The sequence below is a fragment of the Eumetopias jubatus genome, unplaced genomic scaffold, assembly GCF_037043125.1.
Source record: "Eumetopias jubatus isolate StellerSeaLion01/CBP00866 unplaced genomic scaffold, mEumJub1_p1.0 scaffold_12, whole genome shotgun sequence".
Taxonomy (NCBI): domain Eukaryota; kingdom Metazoa; phylum Chordata; class Mammalia; order Carnivora; family Otariidae; genus Eumetopias; species Eumetopias jubatus.
The window spans coordinates 31,684,780-31,701,714 of NW_028274818.1; the positions used below are offsets into that span (position 1 = coordinate 31,684,780).

A 16,935-nucleotide genomic window follows, 5' to 3' on the forward strand; every position below is an offset into this window, starting at 1 on the left:
AACAGCTTGAAATTGAACTGAAGTAGTCTAGCTTCAGAGTCTGGGCTTTTAAAGTTACTGTGTTATACTGCCTGCGAAAAATCCTAATGTGGTCTGCAGGTTCCCTCACAGCCACCTCTGCACAAAGTGGGAGACCTTCCAGATAGACAAAGACAGTTTTAGACTATTTGATTCTCAAAAGAATGCTAGCTCTAACATTGGCTTATCTAGTTTCTAAATTAATCAATCTGCCCTCATATTTCATAGGCCAACTTTGATCAAAAAGCAAACCCAAAAATTTTCTCTAGCATTCTACAAAACTCACAATGAGATACAGGCCTACTTTATCCGTAAGAGATACATTTAAATGATAACACAAAAATATTAAGATTAGTATTATGCTTCGAGTGACAATTTTAATGTTATTTCTAATCTGACTCATTGATTAAAGTGACAGTAACTCCCTCCAAACAAATAAAATGTAGTTGAATTTTAACATGGATGGTTCCTTTATGCCAGATTATAAACTTAGATAGTGACTTGATAAATTATAAAAAATGTCTCTAATTTTTCTATCAGAAAGTCAGACATTAAATAATCAGAATGTGGTAATTATCTTAGCGATTTCCCTCAATGTTAGTCTTTATATTTTAAAAAAAAATTCCTATAAGCCTCTGGAAGAAAAGAAGTTAAAAACCTTTAACATTTAACTAATAGTCTGCAAAAATTCTAAGTACTATTATTATTAACCATGTTTGAGGAAAACATGTTCATACAATCACTTTAAGAATTTCCTATACATTCTTGTATGTCAGGCTTTAATTCTAATAACATCATTAGGCAACTTGCTCAAAAAAAAATCTTTGTGTTTGAATTGAGGGAATTCATTTTTCATTTATTCCTTCAAATTAGAGAAATAATGCCAAAATCAGTAGATATTACAACTTTGATAAAAAATAAATAGAAGTAAAGAAACATTTCATGGCTTACATTATGTCAAAAAAATTAGTTTGCGTTACTTAACACATGTTTATAAAAATATGTACTTTGTTTTTTTTTTAAATGTTTTATATAACAAGATAAAAATAGGCAAAACAGAGATCTGAATATGCAAAAGCCTTTACAAAATCAGAGAAGACAAAAACTGCTTAATTCAGATGCTTAAGGGATATTTAAAAAGCAATACAGAAACATTTAAATGAGAAAAAGCGTACAGTAAAAATAAAATGAATTCTCTATAACCTTTCTAAAGGATTATGAAATCACAGTCATACGGAAATTAATATTTGTTTTCAGTAAAGTGGAGAAAATACTAATATACTAATATAGACTGATCTATATATTTCCAAAGAAATATCAAAGCATGTGGGTTAACACCAGAAATATTAAAAAGAAGAGAGTGTGAACAGTCATTGTTGTCAGGGCGATAACCCAATTATGTATCAAGTTCAGTCACGTACAGGTAATAACAATAGGGCTCTTTGTGCATTATAGCTTTAGGTCACTAACACAATTCTCAACAGAATAATAAAGACTGGTGCTATTGGTACTGTTTCTTTTTCACCCCCATCTTAATCCCTCTGAGACCAATTATGTTATATCAGCCTCCCAGATATACCCAATTTCCATCTATCCAAGGACACATTTTAGCACCCCAAAGTGGGTCTAATACATTAAAGTACACTATATTTTGGAGCTTTAGATATTTATACAAAATGATTAGGCGTATCCAACTTGTACACCAAAGCGTCACTAGTGATTGACTTGGGGGTAGAGGGAAAAGGGGGGAAAAAAAGCAATCTTACACAGATATAAGGTAATGTAATGTCTGTATTTCACAACTGAAGATCATTCAGTGTGTCTTTTGAAAACTGTGAAAGTCTTACAGAAAGTTACATGGTTTTATAGGATCCCACAGGATATGTGAAATATAGGGCACCGTTTTGGATTCGTGTCTTCAAGGAGCAAGTCCCCAGTGTCACTTCAGAAGCATAAGTGAACAAAGGGCCTACTTAAATATATTTTTTAAACAAAAATGGAACATTCAAAGCTTAAGATCTAATCTTATATGGCAACTCTAAGTAAGGTGGTCAATTGACATTATAAGTGATGAGAATACCTAACTTACTAAACCCATTTTTAAGAAGGAAAATCAAATATTATTAACAGTGTTTGAAATAACATCCAATGTTAAGTTAATCTTAATAAATAACGGCACAGTTACATATTTATTATAAACAGTCTCATCTCACTTAGCACTGGATTACATGATTATAAGGAGTACAGAAATATTTGTGAAAACTAAAGATTTAGTTGCCAAACATTAATTGTGCCATTTAATTTAACATCTCTCATTTAAATATTCTTGGGATAGTGTATTAGGAAGAATCTTCCAGTACCAATTTAAATAACATTGGTTAATTTCAACTAACAACTCCAGGGAATTTATATAGTTCTATTAAAATTTGTGAATCTAGCAACTATAAAATAGAACTATTTAGACTGCTCAAATGAATAAAAAAGCTTACTAAAGCTTAGTTTAACTTCAAAATATGCAAAAATAATCTGTACCTGACACTTTCAGTTTTTCCCTTATATACACGAAGTAGTTCTTTTATGACTAAAACAAAGGTCATGTTTTTGTTACTGACTCAAATTTCATGATAAGCTTCTTTAAACATATTCTGAATTTTTCTTTCTTTTAAATATTTTATTTTTATTTATTTGAGAGAGAGAGAGTGATAGAGCACATGAGGTGGGGGGAGGGGCAGTGGCAGAGGGAGAAACAGGCTCCCCGCTGAGCAGGGAGCCAGACCTGATCCTAAGGCAGACACTTAACTGACTGAGTCACCCAGGTGCCCCAAACATACTCTGAATTTAAATATAAACAAAAATTATTTATAAATGTTAGGTAGGTGCCTGGGTGATTCAGTCTGACTCTTGATTTCAGCTTGAGTCATGATCTCAGGATCCTGGGATCCAGCCCCACATCTGTTTGTCCCTCTCCCTCTGCTCTTCCCCCGCTCATGCTCTTGCTCTCTAATAAATAAATAAAATCTTTAAAAAAAGTGTTAGGTAAAAAATTCAGTTATAATTTCTAAATTGTTCATTTAGCAGTCCCCTTTTTTTATTATGTGATGTTAATCACCATACATTACATCATTAGTTTTTGTAGTGTTCCATGTTTCATTATTTGCATATAACACCCAGTGCTCCACGCAGAACGTGCCCTCTTTAATACCCATCACCAGGCTAACCCATCCTCCCACTCCCCTCCCCTCTAGAACCCTCAGTTTGTTTTTCAGAGTCCATCGTCTCTCATGGTTTGTCTCCCCCTCCGACTCCCCCCCTTCATTCTTTGCCTCTTGCTATCTTTAAGGGTAACCTTTTGGAAAATAAATTATATCTTACTAGTAAAACTGTGACAAGCTAAACATTTTTTGATTAGCAGATTATGGATCAACATATGTGCTATCTTACTGGACACATATGCAGTGTCTACATACTCTAATATGTAAGAAAAATGCTACCCTTCTGCAAATAGCTTCCTCATTCTTTCCTTTCATTATTACATGAGCCCCCAGTTATCGCAAGGCAGAGGGATGGAGAGTCCCAGTAAACATGGTGGGTGAGAACAGAGAAAAGAAAGATGAAGGACTGCTAAGTCTAACAGTGGAAAGAAATCATGAAACGCTCACTCACACATTACCTGAGAGTTTACTTCAGGTGGTGTGATCTTGTAGTGTAAGCAGTGGGATGCTGTGAGGTGGAGGCGTGCTGGAGTCTATGAGTGGCTCTGGCACTACCCGGTTCTCTATTTGCTCATGTGTGAAATGGGAAGAACACCAATGCCCTTATTTCTTTAATGGCAAAGTTCTTACGTGGCTTTAAAAAAAACAACTGTGATTTCTAAACTTGAAAAAGAAATCAGTATTCCAATTTTATTTAAAACCATGTAAATATATTTATACTCTACAAGAACCTAAAAATATCTGAAGTCCATTTAGTTCAACGAAAAATTTATTTTTTTATTTATTTTATTTTTTAAAAATTTTATTTATTTATTTGACAGAGACAGCGAGAGAGGGAACACAAGTAGGGGGAGTGGGAGAGGGAGAAGCAGGCTTCCTGCGGAGCAGGGAGCCCGATGCAGGGCTCGATCCCAGGACCCTGGGATCCTGACCTGAGCTGAAGGCAGACGCTTAACGACTGAGCCACCCAGGCGCCCCATGAAAAATTTTTTATTATTATTTTGTTATTCATATATCATCAAGCATAGAAAAAGCACTGTGCTCTTTAATCCTTATATTTAAAACACTCTGGAAAAATCAATACTTTTCTTGTCCCAAGAGTAATGAAAATGGTGCTAGAAATTCTTTTTTAAGAAGTCATATTTCTTCTTTTTTTTAAAGATTTTATTTATTTGAGAGAGAGAGCAAGCTGGAGAGAGAGACAGAGCACAAGCAGGGGGAGTGGCAGGCAGAAGGAGAAGCAGATTCCCTGCTGAGCAGGGAGCCCAATGTGGGACTTGATCCCAAGACCCTGGGATCAATGACCTGAACCGAAGGCAGACGCTTAACCAACTGAGCCACCCAGCCGCCCCTAGTGCTAGAAATTCTTAATTAATGCATTTAAGGAAAGCAGCGGGCTACACCACTAAACTATTTCTGGGAAGGCAGAAAGATAGAACAAAACCCTCCCCTCTTGCCTTCCATTTCTCTTTAAAAAAAGGGGGGGGGTTAAAGTAAAAAGTTTGTTATTTGTGAGGTAAAAGTTTATGAGAGTTCATTTATTCTCCATTAGTTCTTTGATTAGATGTGACCTTTTAGGTTGATATTTAAGAAGATAATTCTGTACTTGAGAAGTAGTCCCAGTCATTGATTTTTAATAAAAACAGATACCTTTCTATCTGTGAGCTGGAAATATAAAGTGACAAAATGAACACATTTAATGCACAAGAGAAGCATTAAACAATTAGAAAATTGATTACTGGCTCAATAATTCTATTTCCCAAATTACATTTTGGTTTCTGCAGGAATAAAATGAAGATGACCTACTGAATTAGCAAGTTCTCAAAAATATAATTAGAAGACAAGCACAGATATTGTGTCCTACAAAAGTTTTTGTTATTTACAGTGAACTTAAAATGACCCCTAAACAGATATGTATCTGCTATAGCAATCAGTTCAGATCAACAAGCACTGCTCTAATAAGCTGACTTCATTAAAGAGCTTTTAACCCTCTCACCAATGCTCTATAGGTGCTGAATTTCTTTTTCACACAAAGCATTGTTTTTTCAAATCCTGTTTCTCTCTATTTTCTCAAACCAAGATCACCCTATTCTCCCCTACTTATTTCCATTTTTCACTTCCATCTACAAACCCTTGACTCAACTTTTCAGAGTTTCCATTCAAACTTCCCTGTTCAAATCTAAAATGAAGACAAATCTGCCAAAAACCACCACCAAGGTACAGTTCTGTTCAATGTTTCTCATGTCTTCTCTATTTAAATTAGGAATTTTTTTACAATACATAAAAGGTATTGAAAGAGAATCTATATTCTGCATGATGTTAATGCTCAAATTTTCAAAAAATATGTTGACTAAAAAGGACCCAGTATAGAGTTGCATTCTGTACTTTCTAAATAATTGTCAATATAACTATATAATGGGTTTTTTTTTTCAACTTAAGAGTCATGAGATAATTTAGTGAACAACAGTGAAAATGCATACTTTTTTTTTAAAGCTTTTATTTATTTATTTGACACAGAGAGAGAGAGAGAGAGCGAGCACAAGCGGGGGTGGGGGTGGCAGGCAGAGAGAGAGGGAGAAGCAGGCTCCTCAATGAGCAGGCAGCCTGATGCGGGGCTTGATCCCAGGACTCGGGGATCATGACCTGAGCCGAAGGCAGATGCTTAAATGACTGAGCCACCCAGGCGCCCTGAAAATGCATACTTTTGATGACCACTCCTGTGACTCTCAAAGAAATTAAATACTGAAACTGAAGGAAAAAATCTGTTGGTCTTATTTTCCAGTAAATGGACACTGGGCATTCCAGAAATGACACTGCTTGCTGATAAGAATGGAAAGTCATATAGTGGGTAATATCATTAAAATAAAATTATCACAGCTTCTGGCCTTTTTGGGTAATTTTCTACCTTTACTGAATGGAGCGTTCTTTGGAGAAGTTTCCCTCATTCATGCAATTCCCAAATAATTGGTGCATTTGTTTTTTTCATTTATTACTTTAATCTCACTCTTTCACTTCCTCATTCCCTCAATCAATCACTGAACCTTTTTAATATGCCAGGCCCTAGAGATACACAGATAAAAAGCAGTTACTGTTCCTCAGGGGCAGGAGCGAGACAGGGGTGAGAGAGAGGTGTGTGTGTGTGTGTGTGTGTGTGTGTGTAAAGAAACAAGCGCCACGCAGTGTACTGCCGAGGTGGGGGGGGGGGGTACGGGGAGAGAAGAAAGGAGGGCAGGATAACTTCACGCAGAAGACGATGCCCAAGCTTTTCTTCGAAGAGAGAAGTTTGCCTGGTAAAGAACAGGGGAAGGGATGTTTCAGAAAGAGGAAACAGCGTCCATAAATTCATGGAAATTCACGGAAATTTTAGTAGAACCTATACTGGTAGAATGAGGGAAAGAAGAGGGTCTCCTGAGATACGTAAGTCTGGAGAGATAAGCTTGGATCAGATTACAAGGGGCCTTTTGAGTCATAATTCCTGGAACATAGTAAATGTTCAATAAACGTCGGCTTCACAGATGTTAATTTCACAATCACTAATGATACCAATTTTAATTAAACTTAAGAGCTATCTAAGGAAAAATACCTATCTTTTCAACTCAAGATCTTTAGGTTTAAGGACAGTAGTTCCCCACTGATATATGGATGAGATCATTACTGGAAAAAGAAAGAATACTGAACACCCAAAGATACTGTCATAAACAAAAATATTTTACTAAGCTACAAAATATACGTATCTTGGTATCATTCATGTACAGCTGACATATTTCAATCTAGAATCCTAGTAATTTGTACATAATAACAATAATAGCATAATTCACAAGGAAAGATTTGACATACAGGCTTATTTCTCCAAAGGACACTATTTCTCATTTTTGGTCTGTAACGTTTAAGTGTATCTATGTTTTTTAGGATATAAGAAATAAAAAAACTCCCAAGCTTTTAAACTCTGAGTTCTTCTAACTGGAATGACTATACCTAGAAATAAATCTTATAGAGTTCCTTATTCCTATTGATCAAGGCTGGCGGGGGGCATAGCCACTATGTTCGTGAAATGTTCCCTTCTAAACCTCTTTGGGCTGGAGCCTTAAAAATTTAGCAGTAGCTAACTCAATTTGATAAGCTTTCAAACAGATATTTAGTGGAACATTAATTCGCTTAAATTTTTTCATTCTTCAAACAGTTACAAAGACTGCCACCATTTTAGCTGTAAAATCGACACTTAGTGAAAGTTTGCTATTTAAAAACTTTATACCTCACTTTTCATTGTTTCCTATCTTCTGCCATGCTAAAAAATTAAATGGCAATTTGAACTTTGAAAAGATTGAAAAAGCTTACTATGTAAGAAAATATTTAAGATACCCTTAAAGTATGGCAGCATCAAATCTATTCAGGTTTCTGCTTCCATAAATTCTGGATAATTATTTTACAAACAGAGTTCCTGCTTAAGGAGAGAAAATATTTATTAGCACATCTGCATTACAAAGCTCTTGTTCTGAGAACTTTTCTACATAACTGAACAGATTAAAGTTAACATTATTAGTCTGTATTTTTCATACCTCGTTTCTTTCGTAAGATTGAGTTTCCATGTTTACCCAGTTGTATAGCCTTCTATTTCCCCACAGTACAAGGACAGATTTTTACCAATGTGAGGAGCTGCTCCTCACATTGGTAAAAATCCTGTCTTTTTTGGAGAGTAAGCCATAGAACATGTTTTGCTTTGTATCTCTTTTCGAAACTGGTAACTCTATAGAGTGAAGTAAAAAGTGGAATCTTCTTTTCCTCTCCCAACTCTAAGACCTTCTATCTGGGCCAGACTTTGATATTTGCCCCTTGGCTGAGAATCCGCATATCCAACTTCACACTTAGCTGCAGTGAAGTAGCCCTGCAGGCAGGCCGACTTCAGCGAACCACTAGTGGTATCATCATTAAAATCCTGCTGAAGGTCACCATGGTAACCGCCTGCTGAGGCTCCGCTGCTGCACTCGGCATCTCCTAATCAGCTACCATGTGAAATGCAAATTCAGACAGTCTGAAAATTAGTCAAGAAGAATGGGGGATGAGGATGCAGATATGTGAAATATTCATGCGCTGCACGGAAAAAAGAAGACAGCATGAATGACACAACAAAGAGCGGCCCCTGACATTCTTGCCATCATTTTGCATTATTGTTCACACCCGACTGTATTTCCAGGCCTGGAGTTCTGAAGTTGGTTTTGTGAAATGCCATATTTATATTCTATACCCAAAATAGTAATTAAAAATGGCTAACATAATAGCATTAACATCAAATAAAGATAATACTTCTAAATTATTGTCATTGCCTTATGAGAGTTTAATTACCTGAACACAAACGCTATGAAACAAACAACAACAAAAAACCCAGGCACCACTGATTATTAGTATCAAAACCACAAGAAAAAAAGGTACTTATAACATTCTAGGGCCTCAAGTGCTTTACATATGGTAAAAATTCTTTAGAGATATTTATTATTCAAGTTATACTGACTCAGTTTTCCTTACATAAGACTCAAACTGATTGCTATTCATTTCAAGATAGAAAGAGCGACAAGACTACCTAATAACTGAATGTTATAATTGTTTTATATTTTTCCTTTGCTCCTTGCCATCTCCCTTGGGTAAAAAATCTGTTGCTCGTGAGAGGGTGAGACGTCCTAATTCAAGACAGTGTTTTCTCTGGGTAGATTCCCCAGTAAGCTTTCCAAAAAGAGTTATGTGAACACATTTAGTTAACCCAAGATACTGTTCTGCCTGCCTCCACCTTAAATACCGGCAAAATCATGATGTACTGGGCTAAAATGGGAGACGTGTTGTTCAATAAAAAACCGTATGTTGGGTAGAGCCAAAACAACTCATTTTAATGGGTTACCACAGCAAGCAAGGATTCAGACTCAGATTTTAATACAGGAGAGTCTTCCAAAATTTTCAATCCCATCAATATATGTTTTAACATGTATGCTAATGATAACCTCAAAACATTTCCCACAGGAATCGGATTACAACAGTGAGGTGGTGAGGGGGCAGGCGTGGTCAAGGGAGGGAGGCTAAACCTGAAAGTACGAGCTTGAGAGACACACAGCTAAGAGATGCATGTTTCACACTTTGGAAAACACGGATGAGAGGGAAGTTCTGCAAAGCAGAAAGTTATAATGGTTGTTCTGAGGCTGTGAGAATGAGGAGTGGCCTTATTAAGAAGGGCAGACATGCTGGTCAATTCGAGCTGGGGTCTGAGCATGAATTTTGCCCTTTGCCGTGTTCAGGAGGCTGCAAAGTCAGCTCTCCGTCTCCTCACACCTAGGAAGTGACCAATTTCACACCACATGCTGTGCTGTGCTCCACTCCACATTAGGAACTGCAGAGTCAACTCTTTAAACAGTAAGTCTCCAAGAGAAGGAAAACAGAATGAAAAGTGCTATTTCTGCCACCATACTCGTCATTTGTGTTTCTGGACAGGAAAAAAAAAAACTCTTAATAAAATGCAAACGTTAGCAAAATGAACAACAGACAAACACATGGACTGAAAAATGACTTACTTCCTCTGAATAGTGATCTGAAGGAAGAGGTGGGTAGTCACACTGTTCTATCTTCTTACACAGCGAGTACAAATTCATTTTGTCACCATAGAAAGGACTCTGTAACGCAGCCATCTGTAAAATGCTCCCAGTGAAACTGATATAGTTACATGGTAACTTTTAAAGGTGATTTCATCAAGTAAGTATATTACACTCGGGTAGAAAATAATTACAAATACTTTAAATAAAGTTATCTTGGCATTTTGATTGTTATGAGTATTCCTTTCTGAGAATTATTCAGTAAGTTCTAAAAATCTTACTTCAATTTTTGGGTTTTTTTTTCAATACTTAAAATTCCCTAAAAGGGAGAAATGGTTAGCACATATTTACATATACATATACATATATGTATATGTAAATGTATATGACACAAAGTAACATTAAGAAAAAGAACACAGAGTGAGGTAAAACTCTTTGTGAATATAATGCCATAAAAACAAGTAATATATCTCATGACTAAACAGACATTGGTGGTATATATCAACCATGCAATGGTCAAAATATCACTAAAATGAAACAGAAATTGAAAATGAATTATAATCTAAGCCATGGTTTAGGGAGTAGAATGTAGAGCATTTTATACAACATGACTGTTTCTGTAGGGAAAGGTTATTTTGAGATTAAAAAAAAAAAAAGTCTTCTCAATCTGAATGTTATAACTGACCCTCAAGTGTTTTACAATGAACTAGAACTTCTTTTCTTTTGATAATGCCTCAAAAACACTAAATATGTTCAAAAGTCTCTGAGTCATAGCCGCTACTTCAAGGCATCCGAATGAGATTTCTATGCAGAAAAAAAAAAGACTCAAAGAATGATCAACTTTAAAAAAGACATTATTGAATTTAAATTTATTTTAAGACAAGGTTCTAACTTGACATTTAAAGTGCAAGCAAGTACTGTGGTAAGCAGGGTTACAAACTAAAAAATTCAATTTAAAATGTTCGCATCCTGTTCAAAACCTTCTAAATCTTTGAACCGCAGCAGCAAGAATACAACACGGAGTGCGAGGCTGCCCCAAAGTCAGTCACCCTTTTCTACATGTGCTAATAAGTTTGATTTTGGAAGGACAATGTGTACATTCCCCAGACAGGCAGAGTGTGTGTGAAACACGCTAGTCCATGCTGTGCTACTCAGTGAGCGTCAGTGGGGACAGGACAAGCTGAAAATGGCTCTCATCTGTCTTCTGGTGCTGCAGACAGAGTTTTAACTCCTTCAGAGCCTTAAACGAGGAGGGGATGGCACTGGAAATCAAACCTGCAAAGTAGCTTGGCATAGTTTTACTTAGCCTACATTTTATATGAAACCTGTATAAACCTACAAGAAACAATCTCAGGAGTGGCTGTTCCACATGAGGAGAGAAAAGTAAAAACAATATAAATGCCCCTAAACATGTAAAACCCTCCATCCGAGAGGAAATTTCTAGAAGAGGAGCTATCAGTAATAACATTTTTGTTTTGTTTTATTTAAAATGCAAGTACACTTTCTTTATGACAGAGTATTATAAAGGCCACCTTAAAAAATACACTGTATATATAAACTATAGTCTTTCCATGTTTGCAAAAACCCTACATAAATGTACATATATTCATTATCATATGCTAGGAGTTCATTATAGTACTTTTGTCTCAATACTGCAGAGTGTTTAAAAAAAAAAAAATCTGAATGTCCCCTAAGGAGTTAAAACAGGAATAGTATATTTTCATGCATCTCCTGCTTTGACAGATGAAAAATGTCAACTGTCCTGTTTTTATTTTCAAGCTTTTGCACTATTCATCTGGTTCATTAGTGCATCTCGATGCTGCCCCTGACAGCTGCTCGCCCTCTCCTCCCAGCAGCTGAATTTTTCAGGCTAATTTGATCCTCCACACTGAGACGATCGCTAGAATGATTGACTTGCTCCCTGACCTCCAGGGTCTGACTTTCCTGATTAGTATTCTGGGGGTGTCGGAGGGACGAAAGCCCACTGTCTGTCTTCGGGGCTGGTGGCAGCTCTCTTTTTTTTTGAACTGTAAGCCACCAACCTACAACCCTGTAAGGATGCAATTGCTGCGCTGAACAATAAAGGAAATGTGTAAAACCTACTTTTCCATGTAAAGGTCCGTGTAGCAAAAGCACAGCATCTTGATTTTAATTAGTAAAGTCTACTTTGTTGCATATCAATTAAAACTGTACTGCTAGTTTTTTTTTTTTTTGAGGTTTCAGGAATATTTGAAAGTCTAATTTTCTGAGTTTAAAATACATTTTCAAAAAAGCTTCCTACTCCTTCATTGTTAATAGTAAATTCTTGGAGGGATATAATATAGAATGTCCACGAGAGGTTGTGGCCAATTTTTTAAGGCTAAGTTGCTGGGTATTTCTATTAGCACTATATTGAAACATAACTGGAAGGAGATAGAACATAAAGATAAATTAAATCTTTACAAAAATTTTAGTTCTTCCACATGACTTGCATAGAGGAACTGAGAAAATTCACTGAGATGAAACTAATGTTATCATGATAAATACTTTAACTCAAAATTATCCACAACACATAAAACTCATGGATGTAGGAGTGTCCAAAGAAATAATTTCTATTTTGGTGATCATTTTAAATACACATAAAAATGAGACACTGCCTCTCAAAGGCAAATCCAGAATGTGAAGAATTATTTCAGTTTAGACATAAAATTCCAGTAGCCCTAAAAGAATTTGCAAACTTCTCAAAAAACATTTATTACCTTAACTGAACTTTTTCTTTTTCATTGCTAAATTTCATCTTGTTAGTGCAAGCCAATTTGCTGTTTACTTTCAGGTGTTTAAAGGAAAATGCCACTTTGATAATATTAGACTATGGCCTGAGGAACCTAATGTTACATAAATAAATATGAAATATTTAAAAATGTACAGTGACTTTTAAACATTATAGTAATTTAATATCAAATCAATTCTTTTCAGCATTGTATCAAATTAGTAACAGAATGTAATATAGTGAGCATAATCTCTTTTAATCTGGTGTGCATACCTAAAAACATGTTTTGTCATATCACTAATTCATAAAAATTAGCCTACAGATATTATTTAAGAACATTTAAAAATCTATTCTTTTAAAGTGGCCATTAGTGACTTTACTAGAAAGAACAAAATAAACAATCTCAGGTTCCTTAAATTAAGGAAATCTGTAAACCATAATATAATAATTAAAGATCATGATACACATTAAAAAAAAAAAAATAAACCTTCTAATGCTCTACTTCCAAGTAGTGGTTGGGGAATTAAAATAGCTGATCTCATGATATATTTCATTTAAGTCAGGAGGACAGGAAACACAAAATATGAGTAAGAAATACATTGGTTTCTATCTATCCACTTTAGATTTCTTTTGTATACATTAAAACATGAAAATGATTCCATGTATTATTTTCCTTCATTTTATTTTATAGTTACTCAGATGTAGACTAACCTTTAATTAGCAGCTCTGACTTAAAGCCTGTATCACTAGGAAAATTACCATTGGATTAAAAAATAAATTTACATAAGTCACTAGTTGTGAGTGCTTTTTGATACCATTACTCTATAACATGAATGTAAAATGTGCTTTTATATAATATGCCTTTTTTTCTACCCATCCAAATTACCGCACTGAAATATTTGTTAAGAGGATATACCTAGATGATTCCATTTTCCTTTGATAAATTATCACCAGTAGAACAGGGGAGAGAGAATTTCACTAAGCTTTACCAATACAACTGTTACTCATGGAAATGAAATTAAGTGGTAACCTAGAAAAATTATCTATTTACCTACTATCCTTGAAGCTAAATTACACTATGTAAGAGCAAAAGAAATATTGAAAAAGATATTTACCATGCTTTCATGTTTTAAATCCATTCCATTATACCTCTCCTGCTGTGCATGGATAAGCAAGTTATTTTACAGATGTTCAAATGTACATTTTTATAAATAAGATATACAGGATAACATCATATTAATATTAAAAACATTTTTTTAAAATAAAATTCTCAATAAAAGGAAACAATTTAAAAAATATTTAGAGGAAGTAAATATGCAGGAATGTATAGTTACCATTACAAAAGCAGTTACTAAGTCAAGAAATTAACCCTTCCTAATTAAAAAGCTAATTCTTAAACACCATCCAGAAAAAAATAAGTGTATACTATAAGGATAGAAGAAATATATTACAGTAACTAAAAATACATCAATATGTGGACTTTATCAACATTCCCTACCTCATATAGTAGACAACCAAGAGACCAGATGTCAGATTTGAAGTTGTATCCATTTTCATGTATTCTCTCTGGAGACATGTAATAAGGTGTACCCACTGCAAAGAACAAACCAAACAAAACAAGAGGAGTATAAAAAGGAAGATGCAGCTGTGGTAAGAAATTTTACACACAATATTCTAGATTAAAATATGTCACCAAAATCATTCATTAGAATCAGGAAATCGTTTTTGTGAATACTTAAAACTATTTAATTTCTTCTATTCCCTGACCCTTAAGCAGCACATCGACATCCATCCTATATTAAAAAGGGTGTGGTGAGTTTGTGGTGAGTTAAACTTTTGATCGATTCAGGGAGAATCTCAGGAGCTTAACTAAAGGAAAAACAAGGAATTCTAACAAGAAAATCTACTTAAGTGACTCACATTGACTTCATTTCTTTATTTTGAAAAAATATGACTTGCATATCCCAAGCAATTAAGCATGATCATATAATCATTTACTTAAATATAAACATTAATTTATAACAATTCGGTAGTGTGTATAAATAAACCATGTTCATTAGCTTTAACAGAAGCATTCCTTAGAACACAGCTGTAGCTCTTAAAATTAAGAGTGATATAATCCTTAACCTTCCGTATCCTTACTACCATTTTAGAAAGAATACAACAGACTTTTGTACATCAAAGGGTTATATAATAACATATGTGAAAGGTCAGTGACATTCTGGAAAAATGTCTGAGTAATACTAATGAGACTTTTTTAAAGACAAGATACTCTGGATAATTTTTATTTTTGTTTCTTTTGATATGCTTATACTTGTTTCCCTTTTTTATGGCCATTTTAGAAAAGACTAACATAATAAATGATAATGTAATAAATTAATATCTATCTTAAAATAGGCAAAGCATGTATGTTATATGTTGAAGGGTAAAAACACTTAAGTAGCTTTCAAAGTGAGTATCTTAAAATTTCATATTTAGATGGCTACTTCACTACTATTAGCCTAAGACTTTTTGCCAAATAGACAAAGTTTGAGAACAATATTTTGGAATTTTACTTGCTCAAGGCAAAACCTACCAAGAATATGCTGCTACTCACAGACAGAAGGGCGTTCTCCTTTTTCTATTAATTTTCAAGAACTCCCCAGATAGTTAGTGTAAATCTTAATGAGACTGTAACTCCCAGTACTGAACTGCGAACAGGAAGAGTCACATCAATAATCAAAGCATTATCCTCAACGGCAGGACTCAGTTTTCCAAAAGAATAAGGTTGTAACCTAATAGTTGTGTGTGAAAACTAGACTGTGCTGAAGGTGAAAACATCACGAACCGTGTATTCACAAGAAATTCCATCTATATTGGAATCCATTTTTACTAATAACGGGGACAGTCCTAGTCAGAATGTACAAAAGGGAAGTATTTATGGAAGTGAAGAAAGAACAGGCACACAGGAGGATAAAATAAATTTAAATAAAATATGAACAATTCACATAGGCAATTAGTAAGACAAACCTTAAGAAACAAATTATTTCAGTGTAGCATTTACTTTGAAGACGGGTAAATCTGCCAATCCCTGTCACGGTCAGAAAAGCCAAGAAACTTTCAGAAATGGCTAGAATTTTAAACAATCTGAACTGTTACTGGGTAAAATAAACACAAGCTGTCTAGCTTTGGGAGTTCCAACCACTTTCCCTTGTAGTTTGCATACACGACACCGATTACCAGAGGTATTTACACCCTTTCTCCATTTAAGGAATGGTGGTGGGTACAGCTGGAATAGTCAGGGGGCTCTGCACAGGCTCTTGGTTTCAGGACATAAAGCAAGTGACTGGCAGAGAGGAATGTGCAGAGAGAGGCTTCACAGAATCCACAGGGGGCAACTGAAAACACTGAGGCTTGAAGGTTCAGAGTTTACCAAAAGCAAAGGTAATTTTAACCAGTAGCTCTGGGAAACCTGCTGATACATTAGGGGTTTGATATGAGTGTGAAAGATTGATGATAGGGAAAAAGAAGAACAAATGCTAGCATTTTACAGAGATTAGCCCCAGCATAACACCTTAACTGCAACACAACTGAACTCATGGATGACCCGCAAGTGAAGGAAGCAGAGGAAAAGAATGATTAGGAATTCCACTATGCTAAACTTATAATGTAAAAAATTTTAATGTGAAGAGAAGCCTTTTCTAGTGAGCTGCTGGAGGTCATTACAAAGAGTGGCTAATGCTGCTACTGTAAACTCAGACACTGATTCTTCTTCAAATTATATATAACAAACTTCCTTATGCTAAATATGCATATTTTATTTTAATATTTAAATTATACAAATCTTGAATGTACATTAAAATGTAAATCTAAGGATGTTACTCACCTTTTTGATTGACACACTTCCAAAAGAGTCATTATGTAGGAAAAGAAGAAAGTTTGTATCCTGCACTGCAATTATTAATTGGATCAATTCATAATTAACTGCTGAGCCCAGTGTTAAGAGGGAGTTTCCACTTGCTCCCTCCTACATGATCCCTAAAGTGCACCTCCGTTGTGGACACGGGCTCTTTGGCTGACTGACACGGAGCAGAGAGGTTGAGCCACATCACATAAACGGGCTCGTCCTTCCTCTCTACCTAGTAGAGAGGTCGAAAAGTTTAAATTGCTCAGGAAAATCTGAAATACATTTAAATGCAGTGATAGGTCTTCCACATTTCAAACTTAATGGATATATAATTATTTCCTAAAAGCCTTTTTTCTTAAATCCACGACAGCTGTGTCTATTATTACTACTGCCTCAAGAATGTTGTGACTTCTTTTAACAGCTGTACAAGAAAAGGGAGAGTTGTAGAGTGATATTAGACATTAAAACAATCATGCAAATTACTATGTACTGAGGGACATG

General features: G+C 35.0%; 1 protein-coding gene across 3 annotated transcripts in view; it reads right to left on the reverse strand.

Annotated features, from left to right (window-relative positions):
• NEK7 (NIMA related kinase 7) overlaps positions 1-16,935 on the reverse strand; it is a 164,480-nt gene that overhangs the window by 11,884 nt on the left and 135,661 nt on the right. For all 3 annotated transcript variants that reach the window (XM_028120168.2, XM_028120166.2, XM_028120167.2), the window contains 2 exons: positions 14,047-14,141; positions 9,782-9,895 (listed from right to left, as the gene is read on the reverse strand). In XM_028120168.2, the coding sequence (XP_027975969.1) occupies positions 9,782-9,895; positions 14,047-14,141 (209 nt within the window). The remainder of the gene's footprint in view (positions 1-9,781; positions 9,896-14,046; positions 14,142-16,935) is intronic.